Genomic DNA, 17,986 nt, shown 5'->3' on the forward strand with positions numbered 1-17,986 from the left:
GAGTTAAACTATGTGATCTGGCAGCTAGTGGTGTCATTGAGACTATTCATTACAGATTCCATAACTCACATTTTCTCCCCACCCTTCCGGATCGTACTGTAGCGACTATGCAGAGTGGTGTTGGGCTGGGTGGGGAAACATGCAGAATGTGTTGCGGCCTTCTTCTCACATTTGTTTTCATCTCTGTCACCATGCATGTTTTACTTGGTGTATCTTTTTTTTTCCTTTTACATTACAGTGGTCTACTGCTCCATTCACTGTATACTACAGGAATCCATCCTCTGTGTCTAGACTCTTTGTCTTTCTCATTTTTTACCTGTCTTCTCCTCTGTCTATCAGGTGAACATCTGTGTTAATAAAGCTTCCAGCAATGCTGCCACCTCACATAACACAGCCTCAGTTGATAAACTGCAAAAAACCATATGTAAGTACTGTAACAGGGCACCGAGTGCACATCAGCCTCTGCAAAGGAGCAAAAGATGAGCACACACGGCTACGATAGCAAGCCTTTTGGGATGAGACAGTTCAATCCTTCGCCATTAAATGCCCAGCTGTTTTCTATTAGAGACAGAGTAGAAGACAAAGCTGGAAAAGTTCAGATGGAGGACACGGTCTTGCCTTGTTTAGTGTAATTAAACATCCGAATTGATCAAAGGGACATATGTTAGGCTGGGACCAAAGGGTGAGGGGGCTGGGATGCACAAACACATACAAAACACACCCGCATGCCATCACATGCTCAGAAGTGAGATGATCTTAGCAGCCTGAAACAAAAGCATCAGTCCCCAGTCTGTTCACAGCAAGGTAAATGCTTCTGATCCCGTCGCACAAGGTTTCCCCCATGTCCTTTGGTGATTTCCACTTCCCACGGTGCACGGTCAAGCACTTGCGGTCTGCTTGTTGAAATGGATCCAAACAACCATGCTACGCGTTCTCTCCGACAGGATATTTAGCGGTGTGGAGATCAGCACCGGTTCACTGTTATGACAGTTGTTTATGGAAAATCCCTCGCAGGTACAGTTTCAAACTGTTAGGGACACCTGTTTGGGCTTTCTGAGTTGAAGGCAGATCGTTATTGTGAAATCACAAATGCTGCTGCTTTCTAATGTAATACAATAATTTATTGCTGGAAGTTCTGCAAAGGAAACAACAACAAATCTTAGACTCATATGGTTGATTAAGTATGTAAATTCCTTCATTACATAAATGGCAAATCGTGCGTACAGTCGTTTATTACGGCAGAATCCTCTCCTCATTTAACGTCATAAAATTGGCCACGTTTTCACTCTTCTCACATCACACTTGGACCTTTCTGACCGCAGTCCATGCAGAAATCCGAGCTGCAGCAATGTAGACAGGCCTCAGAGAGAGAGAGCAGAGTGCTGGACAGAACAAAGTGAGCTTTTGGGCAGGGCAATCTTCCCTAACGAAAAGTGAATTAGCTAATCTTAGCGCATAACCGGCATGACACTGGCTGCATTGAGGCCAGCCATATGGACACACGCTCCAGTGAGTTCTACTTAATAGCACATGCAGGCACACCAACATTCACACGAGCTAACACCAGACTGTGCGCGCTCACACAGGCCTTGATGAAATATGTGTCCGCCTGCCTTGAAATTACAAAAAAAACCCTCTTTTAATCTCCCTCTCAGCCTGTGTTTGTTTCTCGTGTCTGAAGTCCTGCACATGCACACATTGCCAGTTCATTCAGTGCACCTAGCTAAAACTAATGCAAAGTAATACAACAGTCCTGCACTATATCTTCCCCTCCTGAAGGTCATGATGTTCAGTTTTTTGTTGGGCTTGATGCAACTGTATGGTTTTTTTGGAGGCTGCAGTTTGTCGAATTGGCGTTTCTGTTATTTTGTCAACCCCATTTTCATCAATGAGGGTAGGCTAAACGGCAGCAAAAACAAGAAACGAAGAAGAACAAAGTATGGTGAATGTTGTATTAATATCAAGGTGCTAATCTTAAACTACACGATATCATTGGAGTGTTTGGAAAAAGGAGATGCTCACATAAATCAACTCGACTAAAACGGGATGTGCTTAATGATGTGATCTCATCAAATGTCAGCTTTTATGTCCCCCAGCAGACACTCCTGCTGCACGTTTGTGCCGCCAAATTCTTCTTATGCCCTTGACTGCGGCAACATATCAAATCAACTCCTGCTCAACAAATTAGTGTCTGCTTAGTCATTTGTCACTTAATTGCGGCTGTTGACTGAAATACGGTGGCTGTGCCTACCACGACTGAACTCATTCACCGAACAAGATGGATTTGTAGTGGGAACCCAACACAGCTGTGTTGAATAAGGATTTTTGTGTGGCATTATGCATGCAGAGAGTGTCCCTCCGTTCGAAATGGTACTTGTAAGAGTATAATATTGAATTTGTAAAAGACTCTGAAACATATGCAAATAAGGGATGGTGCTATAGTGTATTAGATATATACTGTGATTGATGCTGTGTGATTTGAATACATTTACTGTGCCAGAGAGACTCCAGTCATTTCCATATTCCAGCCTTTACGTATGGCAGGGAGACAGCTGCCTGCTGGAGAATGGAAATCATCCAATGAAATATTTATCCACAGTGAAGAGCAAAACAGCTGGTGTGCACGGAGTAGGAGACGATAAATGACTAACACAAATGTAGGACAGAGAGGAACCTATAGCGGCGACGTTTGGCAAGATATTTACTTCCAGTACTGCGATTAATAAAACAACTGGAACTGGAAAACTTCCCCGTCTTGAAACTAGTTAGCTTCTTCTTGCTTGTACCTGCTGAACTTTCTACCTCTGCCGGTCCCAGGTGAGATGTGAATTGCTACAAAGCAGTTAAAATGCAGTCGTCTTAATAGTGATGTGATCTCCTTTCTCAGCAAAACCTCTGTTCTCCCCACAGGAGCGGGAAGCCACTGAAGAGCTGTACAGGATCGAGAGAGTTCCTAGAAAGACTCCTCTTCTTCCCTCACATTCGCCGTTTCCTCTCTCGCTGTACCCCCACATAGCGTGTCGCTTTCTTCTCTCTCCCTCTTTCTAGTTTTTTGCGCAGTTCGCGAACTCGCTGAATGACTGATTTGGAGACCGTGGCGCCGTACGTGAGGGGAAACGTGTTGTTATATCAAAGCTGTCGGGCGTTCTCTGTTTGCTCTGTGAATCCTGCACGCGTCGTTTCCGAGGCGCTTCATGGTGAGTGTGCACACATTGTAGTCTGGGACAGTACGTCTGCTGTCACTGAGAATACAACAAGGGTACACAGTCATCTGTGTTTGTACTATCTTACTGAATACACAAACAAACACAACCTGAATACTAAATAAACCCAAAAGAGCTGATAGTTGATTCAATTTTGACAAATATGATAAACTCTACGCTGAGTTCCCAGTTTATTAGGTAGCTAAACTAATGCGGACTCATGCAACAATAAATCATGTTTTAGGGAGGTGTTGATCCAATCCCGTGGTCATTTAGGGGGCTTTAGTTTTGGTGCTGCTGAGCTGTACTGCATCATACGTTGTTCATCCCATTTATATCAATGAGAGGAGGCTAAATATGCGAGGAGGCAGCATTTTCCCCAAGTGGAAGGGTTCGGGCATCTTGGGATGTTCCTCAGGAGAGAGGAAGGGATTGACTGCACGACTGAATACTGCAGCTGCAGTAACATCAGACTGTAGCGGCGAAGAGGGAGTTTAGACACAGAGAAAAGCTTGTTTTACAGGTTAAATGCTTGTTCCTGTCTTCACCAAGAGCCACGAGCTGTGGGCTTACTGAAAGAAAGGCCTGGAACAAGAAGAGGTTTCTCTGTCCAAAATCCAGTAAGGTCTTTGGTCAGTTTAGGAGGTCCTGAGGAGTCTACCCCGGGAGGTATTCTGGGCATGAGTGAATGGAAGGACTTGTTGGGGCAAAACCAAGAAAAACTGGAGGGGTATTACTGCTGGGACAGAAGCATAATGGTGGAAGGTGGAAAGACATTTAGGTTATTCTCAAACTCTCGCAGCAACCTTGCCCACTGTAAGTGACGAACCTTCCCATTATCTTTAAACTTTAAACATTTGCTCTTCTGGGTTGCCCTGTTTACATTTCTCAAAGTCTCTCCTTTCCCTTATCCTTGTATGAACCTTCTGCCACTGCCTCACACCTGCACGGCACCCCCCTTCACCTTAAAGCTCCCTGACATTACGTGTAAAAATCAGACCTCGCCTCGACAGCATCCCGCATTTCAGTAGAAACGCTGTTTCCTCTCCCTAATTACCATCTTTCCCTTGACGCCTCCGTTTTCCTGTCCCCACTTTTGACATGCTAACAACAGCTCGCTCTCACCGAGTAATGTTCTGTGAATGACGGCTTGTACCGCGCTTCCTGTGAAGTCTCCCTTGCGACAGGCAGGTGCAGCGCTGCACCGTGGCTCCTCTCTGGATGATACTTTGCCTCACCCCTGTTCCATCTCCTCACATCCTACAACTCTTCTGTTTCGCTTGTTCCCAACTTCCCCCCTTGCCACACTCCCCCACTTAATCCTCGTGGGTTTTAGTTTAAAGGCAAACTTCCTTGCCCTTTCTGTTTGTCGCTGGTTGAATAAGGAGGCCCTGTAATATCAGCGGCGCACAGGGATGTGTGCTGTGTGACAGGAGGCGGTGGTGGAGGCGATGATAAGGACGGCACAGCTGATATCAGTTTACCGGGCTAATGAGGCATGAAGGCGCTCCACACAGCTCAGGAATTTCCCTCATTCCCTCCATCTGCAGGTTTCCTTTAGAACTCTTTTATCAAAACTCACTTTGTAATCCGCATCATCGCCTGCCTGCATCATTTAAGCACAAAGCTTACTTTTTTTGCTACCGCTTTGCTAAATTGGATATGGATACTGTGCAAGTTGTGGTAAAAATGGGGGGAAAGTTGCACAGGAGAAGGCTGTGACTTTGTGCTTTGCAAGAGGTTAGGTGTTTACTTCACGATAGCATGTTATCTCCATTCGCCCGCAGAGTGGCTGTGTGATGATAACACTGTAGAATGTTTTTGTGTTCCTTTTATTGGCTGATTTCTCTCTTTATCTCCTCCATAATCATTCCCTACACACAGACATTATTACAGAGATGGATTTTCTTGGTGAGGGAGTGAGGTTAGAGAGAGAGAGAGAGAAAGGGAAGGAGGGAAGGAGGAGAGAGAGGAAGCCTCTTCTCCATCTTTTCATTATTCACAAATCAGTGTATTTCTCTCTGGAGACCAGACCTCGCAGCGGGAAGGAGAATAGGCTCTTTCGCCCCTCTTTTTATCTCCCTTCTGTTCAATACATTTCCCTCCCTTCTTCTTCCCGGGATTTCTCCAGTCTCTAAATGCCAAACCAATAAACCGAGGAGCAGAACTCCCCACCCTCCCGCTCTCCCTCTCAAACAGACTGCATGTTCAGTATTTTAATAAAAATCACAGCTTAGATGGTCACATCTCAGAGAGCAGACGCACACACGCTCAAAACACACGCAGACACGCACACAACAACGCACGCATGCTGTCTCGTACATTTCCAGAGTGGTTTGGTGTAACCTACTGCTCCACGCCTCAGCAGCCACTGTGACTATTAGCGGGATCTCACAGGGCTGAATAAGCAGTGGGATTGTTCAAGTTGAATAACAACACAGAGAACTTCTCAGAAATACGACTTCGGACCAGGCAGTGAAAATCGGAGGGATGGAGGGGGAGACGGCTGTCAGTTTGACAAGAAAGAGGAATGAGGCGGCAGCACACACGATCAAAGAAAGAAATACTTTATGAGGGGAAAACTCAAGAGCAGCAATGAAATAATGTGGGTTACTCTAACTCCCTTCACTGATCTTTTTCTAAGCCATGGTTAATGCTGCATGTCTCCCCACCTGTGTACACACTTGAGCACATACTGTATATATGACCTTGATGTGCAACATAAAGTGCACTCTATCATGCTCAGCAGTGTCATATACATGTGCATGAAAGAAGAACATGAGCGAGCGGTGTTCCTGCTAGCAGAGTTGAGACCTTAATCTCATCTTGGGTCTCCACATCTGCATAAACTGACGCAGCGTCAGCCATGGCCTGCAAGCCGTTGGTGTCAGGGGCGTACGCACAAGCAGCCACACTTACCTCATTTTGCCTTTTTTTTTTCTAACCGTCACAGGAATACTGTGGCAAAAAAATAACAAAACTGAGAACCTACTGTCTCGTGCACATGCACAAAACCTATTTTTTTTCTTCTTTGGTTCCCATGTGAAAGAGTGCTGAATAACAAGCGTTCTGGGTGGGTGTGAGCGAGCGAGATGTGTGTGTTGATATTTTTGCATGCCACCTTGAGTCCCAGTAGAAGTGAGGCAGCGAGGGCAGAGAGCAGGGAGGATAATGATCCTGCTGATAATGGAGGAGTGGAATCTGGTAAATGAGGCTGGATATGCACAGTGCTGCAGGCTGTTCCTTTGCACCCAGTGTCACACACACACACACACACACACACACACACACACACACACACACACACACAGCTAACAGCTCTTGGTATATACAGTATGTGCAAAATCTTGTCACATACAAATCAATGGCAATGTACTTTCCATTAGCTCTTTACGTCCTACGTGTATATGTATATAGGTGTGTGTGTGTGTGTGTGTGTGTGTGTGTGTGTGTGTGAGTACCTGAGATGTTATGTGTGAGGCTGAGAGCATGACCACTGATGATTCATCCATTAATAAAACATCGTCACCACTGGTACTGGTAATGAGAAGGCAGTGCTTATTTCACAGGAATGAAAAGCAGTTTTAACCCTCATCTCTACACAGGTGACATTTTTAAACATCGCTTTAATGTCAAAACAAATGCAGCGGCAAAATTAATGAGCTACAGCAGAGATTTTGTCGTTAAATTTTGCAATCAGGTAGCGCCTGATGTGATAAATATCATGTTTCGTTCCAAAATGAGACATCCACTGGTTGGGGATAATTATTACCAACAGCTTTCCTATGCAAAATGACAAATGACAGAGTGAAACAAAATACATGGTGCTCAGTGGATTATATATCTAGGGACACTTTTGGTCTAGTTGTAAAAAAAATACCAGTTTCAGATCAGCTTTCCAGAATATGACCAAATAACCATCCTTTCGGCATATTTTCACTCAAATCCATTAAAAAAAATGCTTTTAAGTTTTATGTTAACAGATGAAGAAACAAACACTCAGAATGTGTCTATGGTAACTAAGATGAGTTTCCACTTGTTGCAAAATAATAGAAGCTAAAAGAAGCTCCTTCAAAGGGAGTGGCAGGGTTTTATATCTTGGTTTGCCGGTCCATGTCCGTTCTCTTCACCACCCTGACTGTTCTGCTAACCTGAAGTGTGGCTCATGCATACCAGCTTCAACCAGCAAATTGTGTGATGTATCCATCAGTCAAACGATCCACTTCAAGTTCTTATAGGAATCTTACATGGATGCTGTCTTCAGACCGAAGAGTGACACTTCGCTGCTAATCTGGCCTTGATTACCTCTGCAAAGCCCCAATCGATAGATTCCAGAGCTAAGATTACTCGTAATTGTATCAATCTGCTGCTCTTCATATCACCACTGTCCCCAATCAGACATTAATGATCAATTATGGCTGTGTTGCTGGGTAAGTAGGGATCAATGAGGTAATGTGGTAGTGGTTGTGGGATTGGAGGAGAGAGAAAGGCACTCTTGGTATGAGAAAAAGGGAGAGAGACGAAGAACGGAAAGCATAGAAGAAGAAGCATAGAAACCATCTGCAGTCTGCTGCCTTATTGCTCATATAGAGTACAGCGCAACATAAAGTACTTTGGTTTTAAAGTTAAAGATTTATATGAGGATTTTGAATAGATCATGGGGTTATAAGGGCATCATTAGACTTGTCAAGGGTGGAACATCCTTCTTCATCTAAAATTGGAAAGCATTTTGTCCCCTAAGGTGGAAAAGCAGTATATAAATGCAGTCCATTTACCATCCATTCACCATCATTAACTGCAAAGAGCATATGTGAATAAAGCAGCTGGGCTTCGCAAATGAGTAAATGAGTAAAATAAAAATGTCTCATATTTGCATTTTCCATAACAAAGACAATGTACTGAACAGATATTTTTACATTTGCAGTCATTATTTCAGTGATTTTCCTTCTTCAATGTTTATTGTTGGTGTGGATGTTGTGGGTGAGGCACACTGCAAAACCTATAATTAAAACTGTTGACAGGAAAAAATACATTTACATCAACCAGCAACAATGAGTTACTACTCTCCCTTAGGTTTTTATATAGGTGACTTGCTTTAAAACCACACGGTGCATTATTTATATGACATACTGTATACTGTAGCATCGGGGCGGTCACTGGATTCATTATCATTGAAATCATTGAATTCTATCTACTGTCTGCATTCCTGCATAATCTGGCAACACGAACAGATTCACACGTCACGACAGTAAAACAAGTTGAAACTGAAATTGGAAAAAAAAGAGAAAAAGAGAAGGAGGAAATTTATATATAGAAGGCCGGCTGGAAAAACCCAGCAGCTTGTTCACAAGTCTGACGTAATCCTGAAACACTTTAATATTTAATTGAAGTGTCATGAAATTAAAAGGCTCAAGGAGAAGAGGCAGAGGACGAAAGAAAGAGAGAGAGAGGATCCTAGATAAGCCACTGAGATTCAAAACAGCAGCTCACCTCTCCTTTTAATTACAAATATGTTGATAATGGGTTATCATCTTTGGAAGAAGAGGCCCTTGACGGGCATTATCAGAGGGGGGTGTTTGCCTGCTGAGAGGGTCCTCGACACAACAACATCAAGAGTCCCTGTGGTTCCTGCAATTTGGACCAGGTGTGCTGAATCTGCATGCATCCTGCTTTTAAATCCACACTGATACTCTATTGAAGTCCAGTATAGAATGAGAGCAATACCCTCCAGAGAGGAGCCTGGATCCATTTTGACCCAGGGTTTTGCTGGACCAGGACTACTCCCTGCTACTTGCTGCCAACAAAGCAGAACAGTGACCCCCTGTGGATTCTACCGGATAATACAAATGCAACATGACGTCACTCTGAAGCAAGAGCTGCTAACATTTGTAAACAACCGTCCCACGCACACACAGATGGGTATCATGCAGAATCCAGTGCAAAATAATACAGTTTTTATTTAAACTGACGCAGTGTTACTCTGAACCGGCTTTTCAAGGCACTTGTGCTATGAAAGCACATGCTCCAAGGTTTGATGAATAAAGACTCACTGTGCATTTAGTCCCGCCCTCATCCTCTCCATCACAAGCACACACATCATCACGTCCGGCATGTCACAGGGACGTAATGGGTATTAAACACCTCAGAGAGCGTATGACATGACATGTCCCAGGTGTGAAAGGGCCCATGTTCAAGTTGACATGCTGCTGACAGGTGATTAGCAGAGAGTCGGGCCTTGCTGCCCTCTATTACACATTACTGCACAGAAGCCTCCATCTCTCTGATATAATTATAAAAGCAATATAAATGTCCTTCCTATGTGTGCAGGGGGTTAAAGCATTTACAGAGAAACCTACAGCTGGAGTACACAGAAAGAAAATGCTGATATTCTCTTAAGGCGGTCTGGTTGGTTGCAGTCAGAAGAGGATGGAAATTCTGTAGCTTCTAGGTCTAGAGCCAGACTCTCTCTCCACACAAGGTGATGATGGAGTGGTGAGGGGTCACTAATGATCCTGTCAATCAATACCTTGGCTGGTGTGTTACAGCGTCCGTCTCACATCCCGCCATTGCTGTCACTCTGCCCGGCCCACCTCAGACCCAGTGGAGACCCAGCACACCCACACCACACCACACAGTGCATCTTATCTAGGTGAGAGCTTATGACAAGAGGGATTATGTCAATTAAATCTGCCTACAGACCCAGCATCACTCCCGAGGAATAAGTGTAGGCTGCCTCTTCAATCAATTTGCACCTAATGAATGAAGAGGAATGATTAAACACGTGAATTGCCTCCATGAGGCTTCAATAAACCTAAACTAATTCAAGGGAATCCTTAATCGCCCAACCTAGGCTTTTTGCATTGTCCCTGGTATTACAGTAACAGGATTGCAAAAGCATTGGCTCCAGTTACACCCGTCCTCCAGTGACGAAGGGACTGGTGGGGGTTAGCATTAATTTCCAAAGCCTTATGTTGCATTTGCATAATTACCAGAAATCATCACAGGGATGTTCTGGTCCACGGTGGAAGAGGAGCAGGAGAGGCGACTGGGAGATGGCACGGCTCGGCAGGGCCACAGCGTGCAGTAGACCATCGACTTGATAACGGACATGGTTATAATTAAGAATAATCTTGTGGCAGTGTTAAAGATGCAGCATGGCACGTCCTCGCGTGGAGGAAGCTGAAGGTTTATGCAGAATCTACGCTTTACATTATCTGCAGCATCAAAGAACAGGTTATTGTCTGCTATTTTAATGCATCACGTGCGAAAGTGGGACTTGATCTGTTTTGATCTTCCTGTCTCTCTTTTATTGTTTGCTGTACATAACAATTTAATTTCCCCGGCGTGAGATTCATAAACTTTTATCTTCTCTTATCTTACTGATTTACTTGGATGTTTAATATGCTTAACAACATTAGATTTGCTTTGTGGTCCCTTTTTCCCTCGTTGCCCAACTTTAGGTACATTATTTTAATATGTATTATTATTATACCTTTAAAATAAGCTCAACAATATTAAACCAAGACTATAAACTATAAACAGAAAGTTGCAGTGGTTGACTATGTGAAGATTGGTGAGCTGCTGTTGCCTAACTACCAGTAAATGGTGCAGCATGAAGTTAATGCACAGTAAATACAACAGAATGGGGGCACTGTGAGCCTGAGGGGGAGCCATTCATACAATAACATGCTGAGGCCTTAGTGTAATAACCGTTGTACTGGGGTGATACTATATGTGACCTTTTATAGCTTTCTTCCATCTATAGTAAGAAAGGGCTGAAAGGCTGTCTTGTACAGTAAATAGAAAAAACACTGGCAGGATTAAAATGATGTGACAGGGCAACGCTTTGTACCCTGCATTGGATTAGATGGGTGAAAGTGAATGTGAGGGGTTAAATGCTTTGACACTGGGTACAGTCTGTGCAGGCTGCTGGCTCAGTAATCTGTTGAAGTTCTTATGCTTTGTGTAATGATGAATTTGAGTCAGCCAGAGCAAAGTCAGCTGGTTGTTTCAGGACATCTTGTAGCAGACCCAGAAGTTGACCTGGACACCTGAATAGGTGTTTAAGCTGCTGAATGTCTTATCTCTGTGGAGTCAACCACTGCTTTATGCACCTGTACTGTCCATAAAGAGTAGACACACAGGAACTCCACAAAAACTCCAAACTTTGCCTAACCACTTTTATCTCTCCTGCCAGGCTTCCATAGCTGTTGCTGCAGCTGCATGACCTGATAAAGCCAAGAGAACAGTAGGTGGGCGAGTAAGCGATAAAGAGACAATCAGTGAAATACAGACGGAGAGCCAGAGAGAGAGAGAGAGAGAGAGAGAGAGAGAGAGAGAGAGAGAGAGAGGGGTACAAAGGAAGAGACGAGAGAAAGAGGGAGACATTAAATATGAAAAGGCAAAGGCAAAAATAAACTATGACCGGGCAGAAAAAGGCGGGGAGGAGGGGAACATTAAGAGAGCACTGATGGAGAGGGCGGAGATGGAGGAGCATGACAGCTGGCAGACGGGAAAGGTGGTGCTGCTCTGCTCGAGCCCAGTCTCACTGCACCTTAGCAGGCCAGATGGACTAACCTGCCCCTGTGTGCCCTTCACCAGCCAACACACACACACACACATCCAGGAAAACACATCTTTGTTTTGTAAGAGTCAACAAAGTACATAGACATTATGGACCTTCATCATACCCTTGTTGAACTGACGTGGCACTATATAAAGTTTTATTCATGTTCTATGCACAAAAGCTGGATGTTTGTAGAATTATGAGGCCCAGATATATTTTAAGAGATATAAATGCCTGAAGAAAGAAGCAAAAAGAGGCATTTTTGTGTCCTTTTTTTCACATATTCAAATACACTTAATAGGAAATTCAGGACTAGAGCTGAGATCTAGTGGTTGTTGTTTTCCCAAAAAATGTCAACATGTGTGTTTGTTTCAGCTGGACCAGTCACTCCCCAGAGGAGCAACCCCCACCCCCCACAATTCCCCCACCGTGATACAGGATCTCCCTCTAGTGTCTGAAAGTGGCTACTGCATCATTTCAGCACCACGGCAGCGGACAGCTCCCACACTCCATAAGCAGGCCAGCCATGAGCGGAGAAACACGACCGGAAAGTGGACTTTATTCTGAACGCCTCAAAGTTTTCAAAATTAAAAACACCAAACATCTCAATCTTCTCGAGGTGTTTGTTTTCATCTTCATTTTTCAAGTAATTTAGTGGCAATCCTGCTAGAAAAACACTGGGCCAGTTCCCAAACAGTATTGATTGATGTCTGGCTATAAAAAGACATCTATCATGGAGACAGTCTGAAATTAAAGCTGCAGTGGTCGGTGTGTCTGTGTGTGCTCCTCACCTCGGTGTGCGTGCATGTGTGTGTACATTTAGGTGGTCGGTGTGTGTGTGCGTGTGTGTGTTGGGGGGGTGGGGGGGTGGTGGTCAACGGGGTGTAGGCATGAAACAATAAAATTTAGACAGCTGATTCATATCTGGGCATAAAAGCCAGAGTTTTGTTAGGTTCCTTTTTAATGAAACCTATAATTTCTGCCTCCCTCTGGTACGGTGTTGCTATGGAGCAGAGGGATCGATCATAAAGAGAGATATCCAGAGCTGCTCGATTTTGCAGGATTGCCATGGCAATGAGTGAGCTAAGTTACAGCGTGAAAGATCATTTACACAGTAAAGAGTCACATGTCAACTGCGCCTCAGTCATACACTGCTGAGAGCATCACGCTCATCTGTCTTGATAACACACGCGGATGATAAAACACTGCAGCTTGGTTTTGACGTGGACGACACACAAATGCACTCACACACACGTGCCGCAGTGTCTCGCGGCGAGGTTTTGTCAAAGACTGATGCTATAGGTGCAAAGGTTACAAATTCAATCACTTTAGAAATGGGCGCCACGTCACTGTGTCTCCGTCCTCGCACGTGCGAGCCCGGCGCGGACCGGGTATCTTTCGCTGGGTCGACAGAAACGAAAACGTTAGAAATTCAAACAGGGTGGAGCTGTCACATTCTCCAAATGCATTACGTTAAAGGCCGGACAGTCACAGAAAGAGGGGGAAAGGGGCAGAGAGAGAAAGTGTGTGCAGTAAGTTAATATAGTGGACGTCATGTGGACTGCAGCCATCAATCAGGTTCATAAAAAAAAAAGAAAAAAGTCCTGAACTCCTATGAGAGGAGCTGCGTCTCCGTCTGCCACAGAGGAGAGCCGATCTACAGCATCAGCACATTCAACCGGCGAAGCAACATCTGTTTTTCATCTTCCTTTACTCTCTACCTCTCTCATTCTTGACCTTAGGGAGCTAACATGCACACACACACACACACACACACACACACACACACACACACACACACACTCGATGATCATCTGCTTTTGTCTCAGTCACTGAGCTAAGCATTTCCCGGCTCTCCCAAAGGGCCTCAAACACAACCAACATTTACTACGTGTGTGCGCGCTGTATGTGTGTTATGTGTATAACCTTAAGGCGGCTTCATCCACAGCCTCCTTGGCCTGACCGCCGACCATCAGCTGCTCACATCATGTGTTACTGTAAAAACCCAGCGGCTCTGAAAAGAGCACACATTTATTCCAGTCGCACACCACTCTGAAATCTCTCCGCTCCAAACCCATCTGACCCCCTTTTATCCACAAGAATCCAAATCAAACAGTCCTCTTTTGTGTAAAAGCTTTTCTCTGTAGCGATTGAGTGGACAAGTACCACCTAAGTGCGCTCATACACACAACTCTCCCAGTCGTCTCCGAGATTTAACCTGCCTGTTGACTTCAGGCGCAGAGATTAGCAGAGAAGTGTACACACACTTGCTATTCAGCCAGAAGGCTGCAGGAGATGTCAGTATAGAATCATAATGACCAGAACAGATGCAGAGGAGAAAATCCTGGGGATTTATTGAGGTCTGGTTAAATGAAGGGAAGATGTGCTGCATGAGAATTGCTGTTTTAACTGATTTCAAATTCTCACTGTGCTGTTGCTGTGTGAGAGAAAGCGTGTGTCTATGTCAGTGTGAATCCTTGTATATTTACTCTCTGCTAGCAGAGAAGAGGCTGGTTGTGAGTCTGCATACTGAAGAAATTAGTTGAGAGATGATGCCCCCTTCTGGACAGGAATGGGACTATGCACACTGCTCCATATTCTCCACATAAAGCAGCACAAAAGAGCCCATCTTAACACGTTACACACTTACAACAAAAGTCTGTGCATGCAAAGCCTCACTGATGCAAATGATGCACAAATTCAAAAATCACTGCATGTGCTCATTAGCCGTAATTTCCCTTCAACTGCCCGAGCAAAGACGCACATCCCCCTGGAACACACGTCAGTCCCAGCGTCGTCTGATTGCCTCGAATTTGTGATGGAGAACATGTTTGACGTAGACATGACTTACCGGGGTGCTGCCATCCGACAGGGTCGTCATGCTGATCGACATGCTCATCTTATCAGAGGAGGAGAGGGAGGGTGGGGAGGGGCTCCTCTTCTCCACTTCCTGCCTCTGGAGGAAGTCACGCCAGGCCCGCTGAATACTGAAGAGATGGCATACGAGAACAGACATGGATGAGCGTTTAAAGTTCATGCATTATTCTTTCCAACTAATCCCAATCCCAACCGATTACTACTGCAAGACCTGGACCAGCAGCTTGCAACCTTGAAAATGACATAATGTCTATTTGTGACCTCTTATGACATGTTATACACAAATGTGAACATTTAAATGACCTCTTATTTCTATTATTACCTTATATTATTTCATTTTAATCAATTATAGAGGAGGAAAAACTGTATTTCACAAGAGAAATGTGACAATAAAGAAATGAGAGGTATGTTTTTGCTTTATTTTGTCAGATGTATCTTTGTACCTCATGGAGGGGTCTTGAATGTCAAGCTGGGAACCACTGACTTTAAAGGAATCAAGCATCCAAAGAGCTTTTTTTCTATTCTATTAGAAATGCTGTATATTCTCAAAATGAAATCCACAGTCGCTCCTTTTCAGCTGCATGCAAAAGACGTACTCACATCAACACCTTGGTCTCAACGGGCGGCATGTTGATATTGATGTTGTTGTCTAGGTCCATGGTCAGATGATTGCTGAGCCGGGAGAGAAGGGGAAGGGGTGTAGGGGACATTCAGAGGACACACACACACACACACACACACAGGTCCAATCTCAGTCTGGGTTATCAGCAATTAAACAGCGACGGGTTGGTCCCATCTGCAGGGAAATGTGCTTTCACAGGAACACAAGAGCTGGCTGCTCATTCTGCCTCTGTGTTTATTGCGTGCGTGTGTGTGTGTGTGTGTGTGTGTGTAAACCCACCTCTGCAGCTGGAAACCTCCATCATTAACATGCTTGAAGCCACTTTGGAGGCTCCTCAGCTGCTCCTGTTTGAGAGAGGGACAAATAGAGAGACAAAGAGACAGAAATAAGAAAGAATGATAACAGATATGGTGCAGACACGGGGAGCAGTCTTCACTGTGAGAGAAGATCCCCACAGCGTAGGTGTGTGTGATGTGCGACCACTGTGCTCGGCTCAAGGAGCCCTGCAGCAGCTTGGATGGCTCAGTTGGATGTTTTCTTGTGAAGTTAGCGAAGTGAGCTTTGGAAGAACTCGGCCGAATCGCTGGTTCAGCGTTTCCACTTGGCCCAGCAGCGCAGAGAGAGTCGAAGAGGGAAGTCAGGCACAGATCGACGGGCAAGGCGCGGGAAGATACGGCGGGACATAATTCATGAACTGTGGCACAGTTGTTGCACAGATGTGGCAGACGCGTCGGAGATTACGGTGATGAAACTTTACACGTTCGCTAAAATGACTTTTAGCTCCGCTCGCCGGCTGCTCTCCTCCCCTCAGCTCCATCCTCGAGCTTTAATAGTGCTGTGTAATGAGGACAGGCCTGCCTCTACATAATTGAGCAGACTAATTCAATTACAAGGGAGCAACAAAGTTTAAGTGGAGCAGTTCTTCCTGATGAGCCAAGAGGGTCAAATCAGTGCACGGATCAGCTTCCAGCAGCACCACGCCATATTTATGTGTGTATCACTGTTTACAGTGAAACCTGCAAAATCCCCTACTTTTATTTGACTCTTGTTTGATTGCTCCATTAATGCATAATGAAGTATGCATGAAAGAATATATTGCATCTATTAGATGTCAGACTGGCCTATAAAGAGACTCACACTAAGAAATACATTACATCTCTCAGATGAACTACCACTCTAAGAAAAATGGCTGCACTGCAGTGATTACTTGGCACTTCGTCTTGGTATTTAATATTCATTATATAGCAATATATACGCTTCCCCCTTTAGTAACTATGAAAGGGTCTCAGAAAGAGTATCCCTTTGAAGTGTAAATGAGCACGTATACACTGTATGTATCTAACTGAAACACTGTCCTACTGAATTTCAGCTAAACACACCAACACCATATCTTTTTCTTTTTAATAAAAAGGTCTGTCTTGTTTGGCCGTGTGTCCAATTTGACTGTGGCAGGCCGTGTTGTTTTTCTCATTACTCTCCCTCCCAGAAGGAACAAGCAGCTCATTAGACAGAATCAAGGACTTTGACTAGTGATCAATGACTGCTTCAAGGGGCTGTTTTTCATCTCTTTCTGTCTGTTTGTTTCTCCCTCTCACTTTCTCTCCGATCAGACGCGAATCTGCGAAAGCAGAACTGTGGTGCGGATGTGGCGCCTGCACAAACCAAGCCTCCCCGAACTTCCTCCTGCTTTGAGAGTCAATGTCACCTCCGCCTTTCCAAATCCGACTTAATGCTATCTCGGACAGAAAGCTGCCTCTCTCCTGTACAGTCCATCACTCTCGCACAGGCACATCCAGACACTTTTAAACAGCCTTTAAATGTGCCATTTGGGAATTTTGAGACTGGCAGGAGCAAAGCAGAGCAGATGCAAAGAAAGAGCAGAAGTGAGTGAAATAAAGGCAGAAGAGCTTCAAAGACACTAAAATAACTTCAAGCCAGTGAGACGCAGAGTAAAGACACGGGTGGTGAAAGAGACAACAGAGAGAGAAATGAGCAAGTGGCAACGATGGAGAGATGAGCCCAGTATAAACAAGGTGTGTGTGTGTGTGTGTGTGTGTGTGTGTGTGTGTGTGTGTGTCTGGGTAATGGAGTTGCTGGTGGACTGAATGAGCCGATCATTTCAATTTCCCCTTAGAGTTACTGATGGTCCTGCCCCGGGCTTGGCCAGGCAAACTATTAGCTCACCTCAAACACTTTCAAACACGTAAGCAGGCGCGCACACACACACACACACACACACACACACACACACACACACACACACACACACACACACATGACAGACACAAACATGTACATATAAGTGCTTTTGAAGACTGCACACATTCACATGCACGTGCGCACGACCTTATACCCACAAGCGTCTCCATTAACAAACCAGCCTGTCTATCAACAGCTCAACAAAAGGTAACATCCGCTGCCCACTCAGCTCCTTATTTAGTCTTCCCTTGAAAGAAGTAAACAATAAGACATCAGCGGTCCAAACAGAGATTATGTTGAGTCTGATTTGACGCTGTGACTGCATGTTGATCATAGCATACTGCTGCAGGCACTTTCATCGCTAAGCCTCAATAATCGTCTGCTGACATTAGAACTGTAATTTGTAGGTACAAACTCGGATCAAATTGATTGTACATATTTTGTTCCAACATCAAAAAGGGGAAAATTATTCCAGATTCCACTGAACCGGCAAATAAGGTTGGTTTGAGTCCGATTTGG

At 44.6% G+C, this 17,986-nt stretch overlaps 1 protein-coding gene across 2 annotated transcripts in view; it reads right to left on the minus strand.

The window, feature by feature from the left end:
* Positions 1–17,986, minus strand: part of schip1 (schwannomin interacting protein 1) — a 197,773-nt gene that overhangs the window by 116,262 nt on the left and 63,525 nt on the right. The window contains exons 6-8 of one of the 2 annotated variants that reach the window (XM_041940013.1): positions 15,580–15,612; positions 15,247–15,320; positions 14,621–14,756 (exon numbers count right to left, since the gene is read on the minus strand). In XM_041940013.1, the coding sequence (XP_041795947.1) occupies positions 14,621–14,756; positions 15,247–15,320; positions 15,580–15,612 (243 nt within the window). Of the gene's footprint in view, positions 1–14,620; positions 14,757–15,246; positions 15,321–15,547; positions 15,613–17,986 lie in introns of both variants that reach the window. The other variant, XM_041940012.1, reaches the window with a different exon arrangement.

This window comes from Chelmon rostratus, chromosome 7 (genome assembly GCF_017976325.1).
Source record: "Chelmon rostratus isolate fCheRos1 chromosome 7, fCheRos1.pri, whole genome shotgun sequence".
NCBI classification, from domain to species: domain Eukaryota; kingdom Metazoa; phylum Chordata; class Actinopteri; order Chaetodontiformes; family Chaetodontidae; genus Chelmon; species Chelmon rostratus.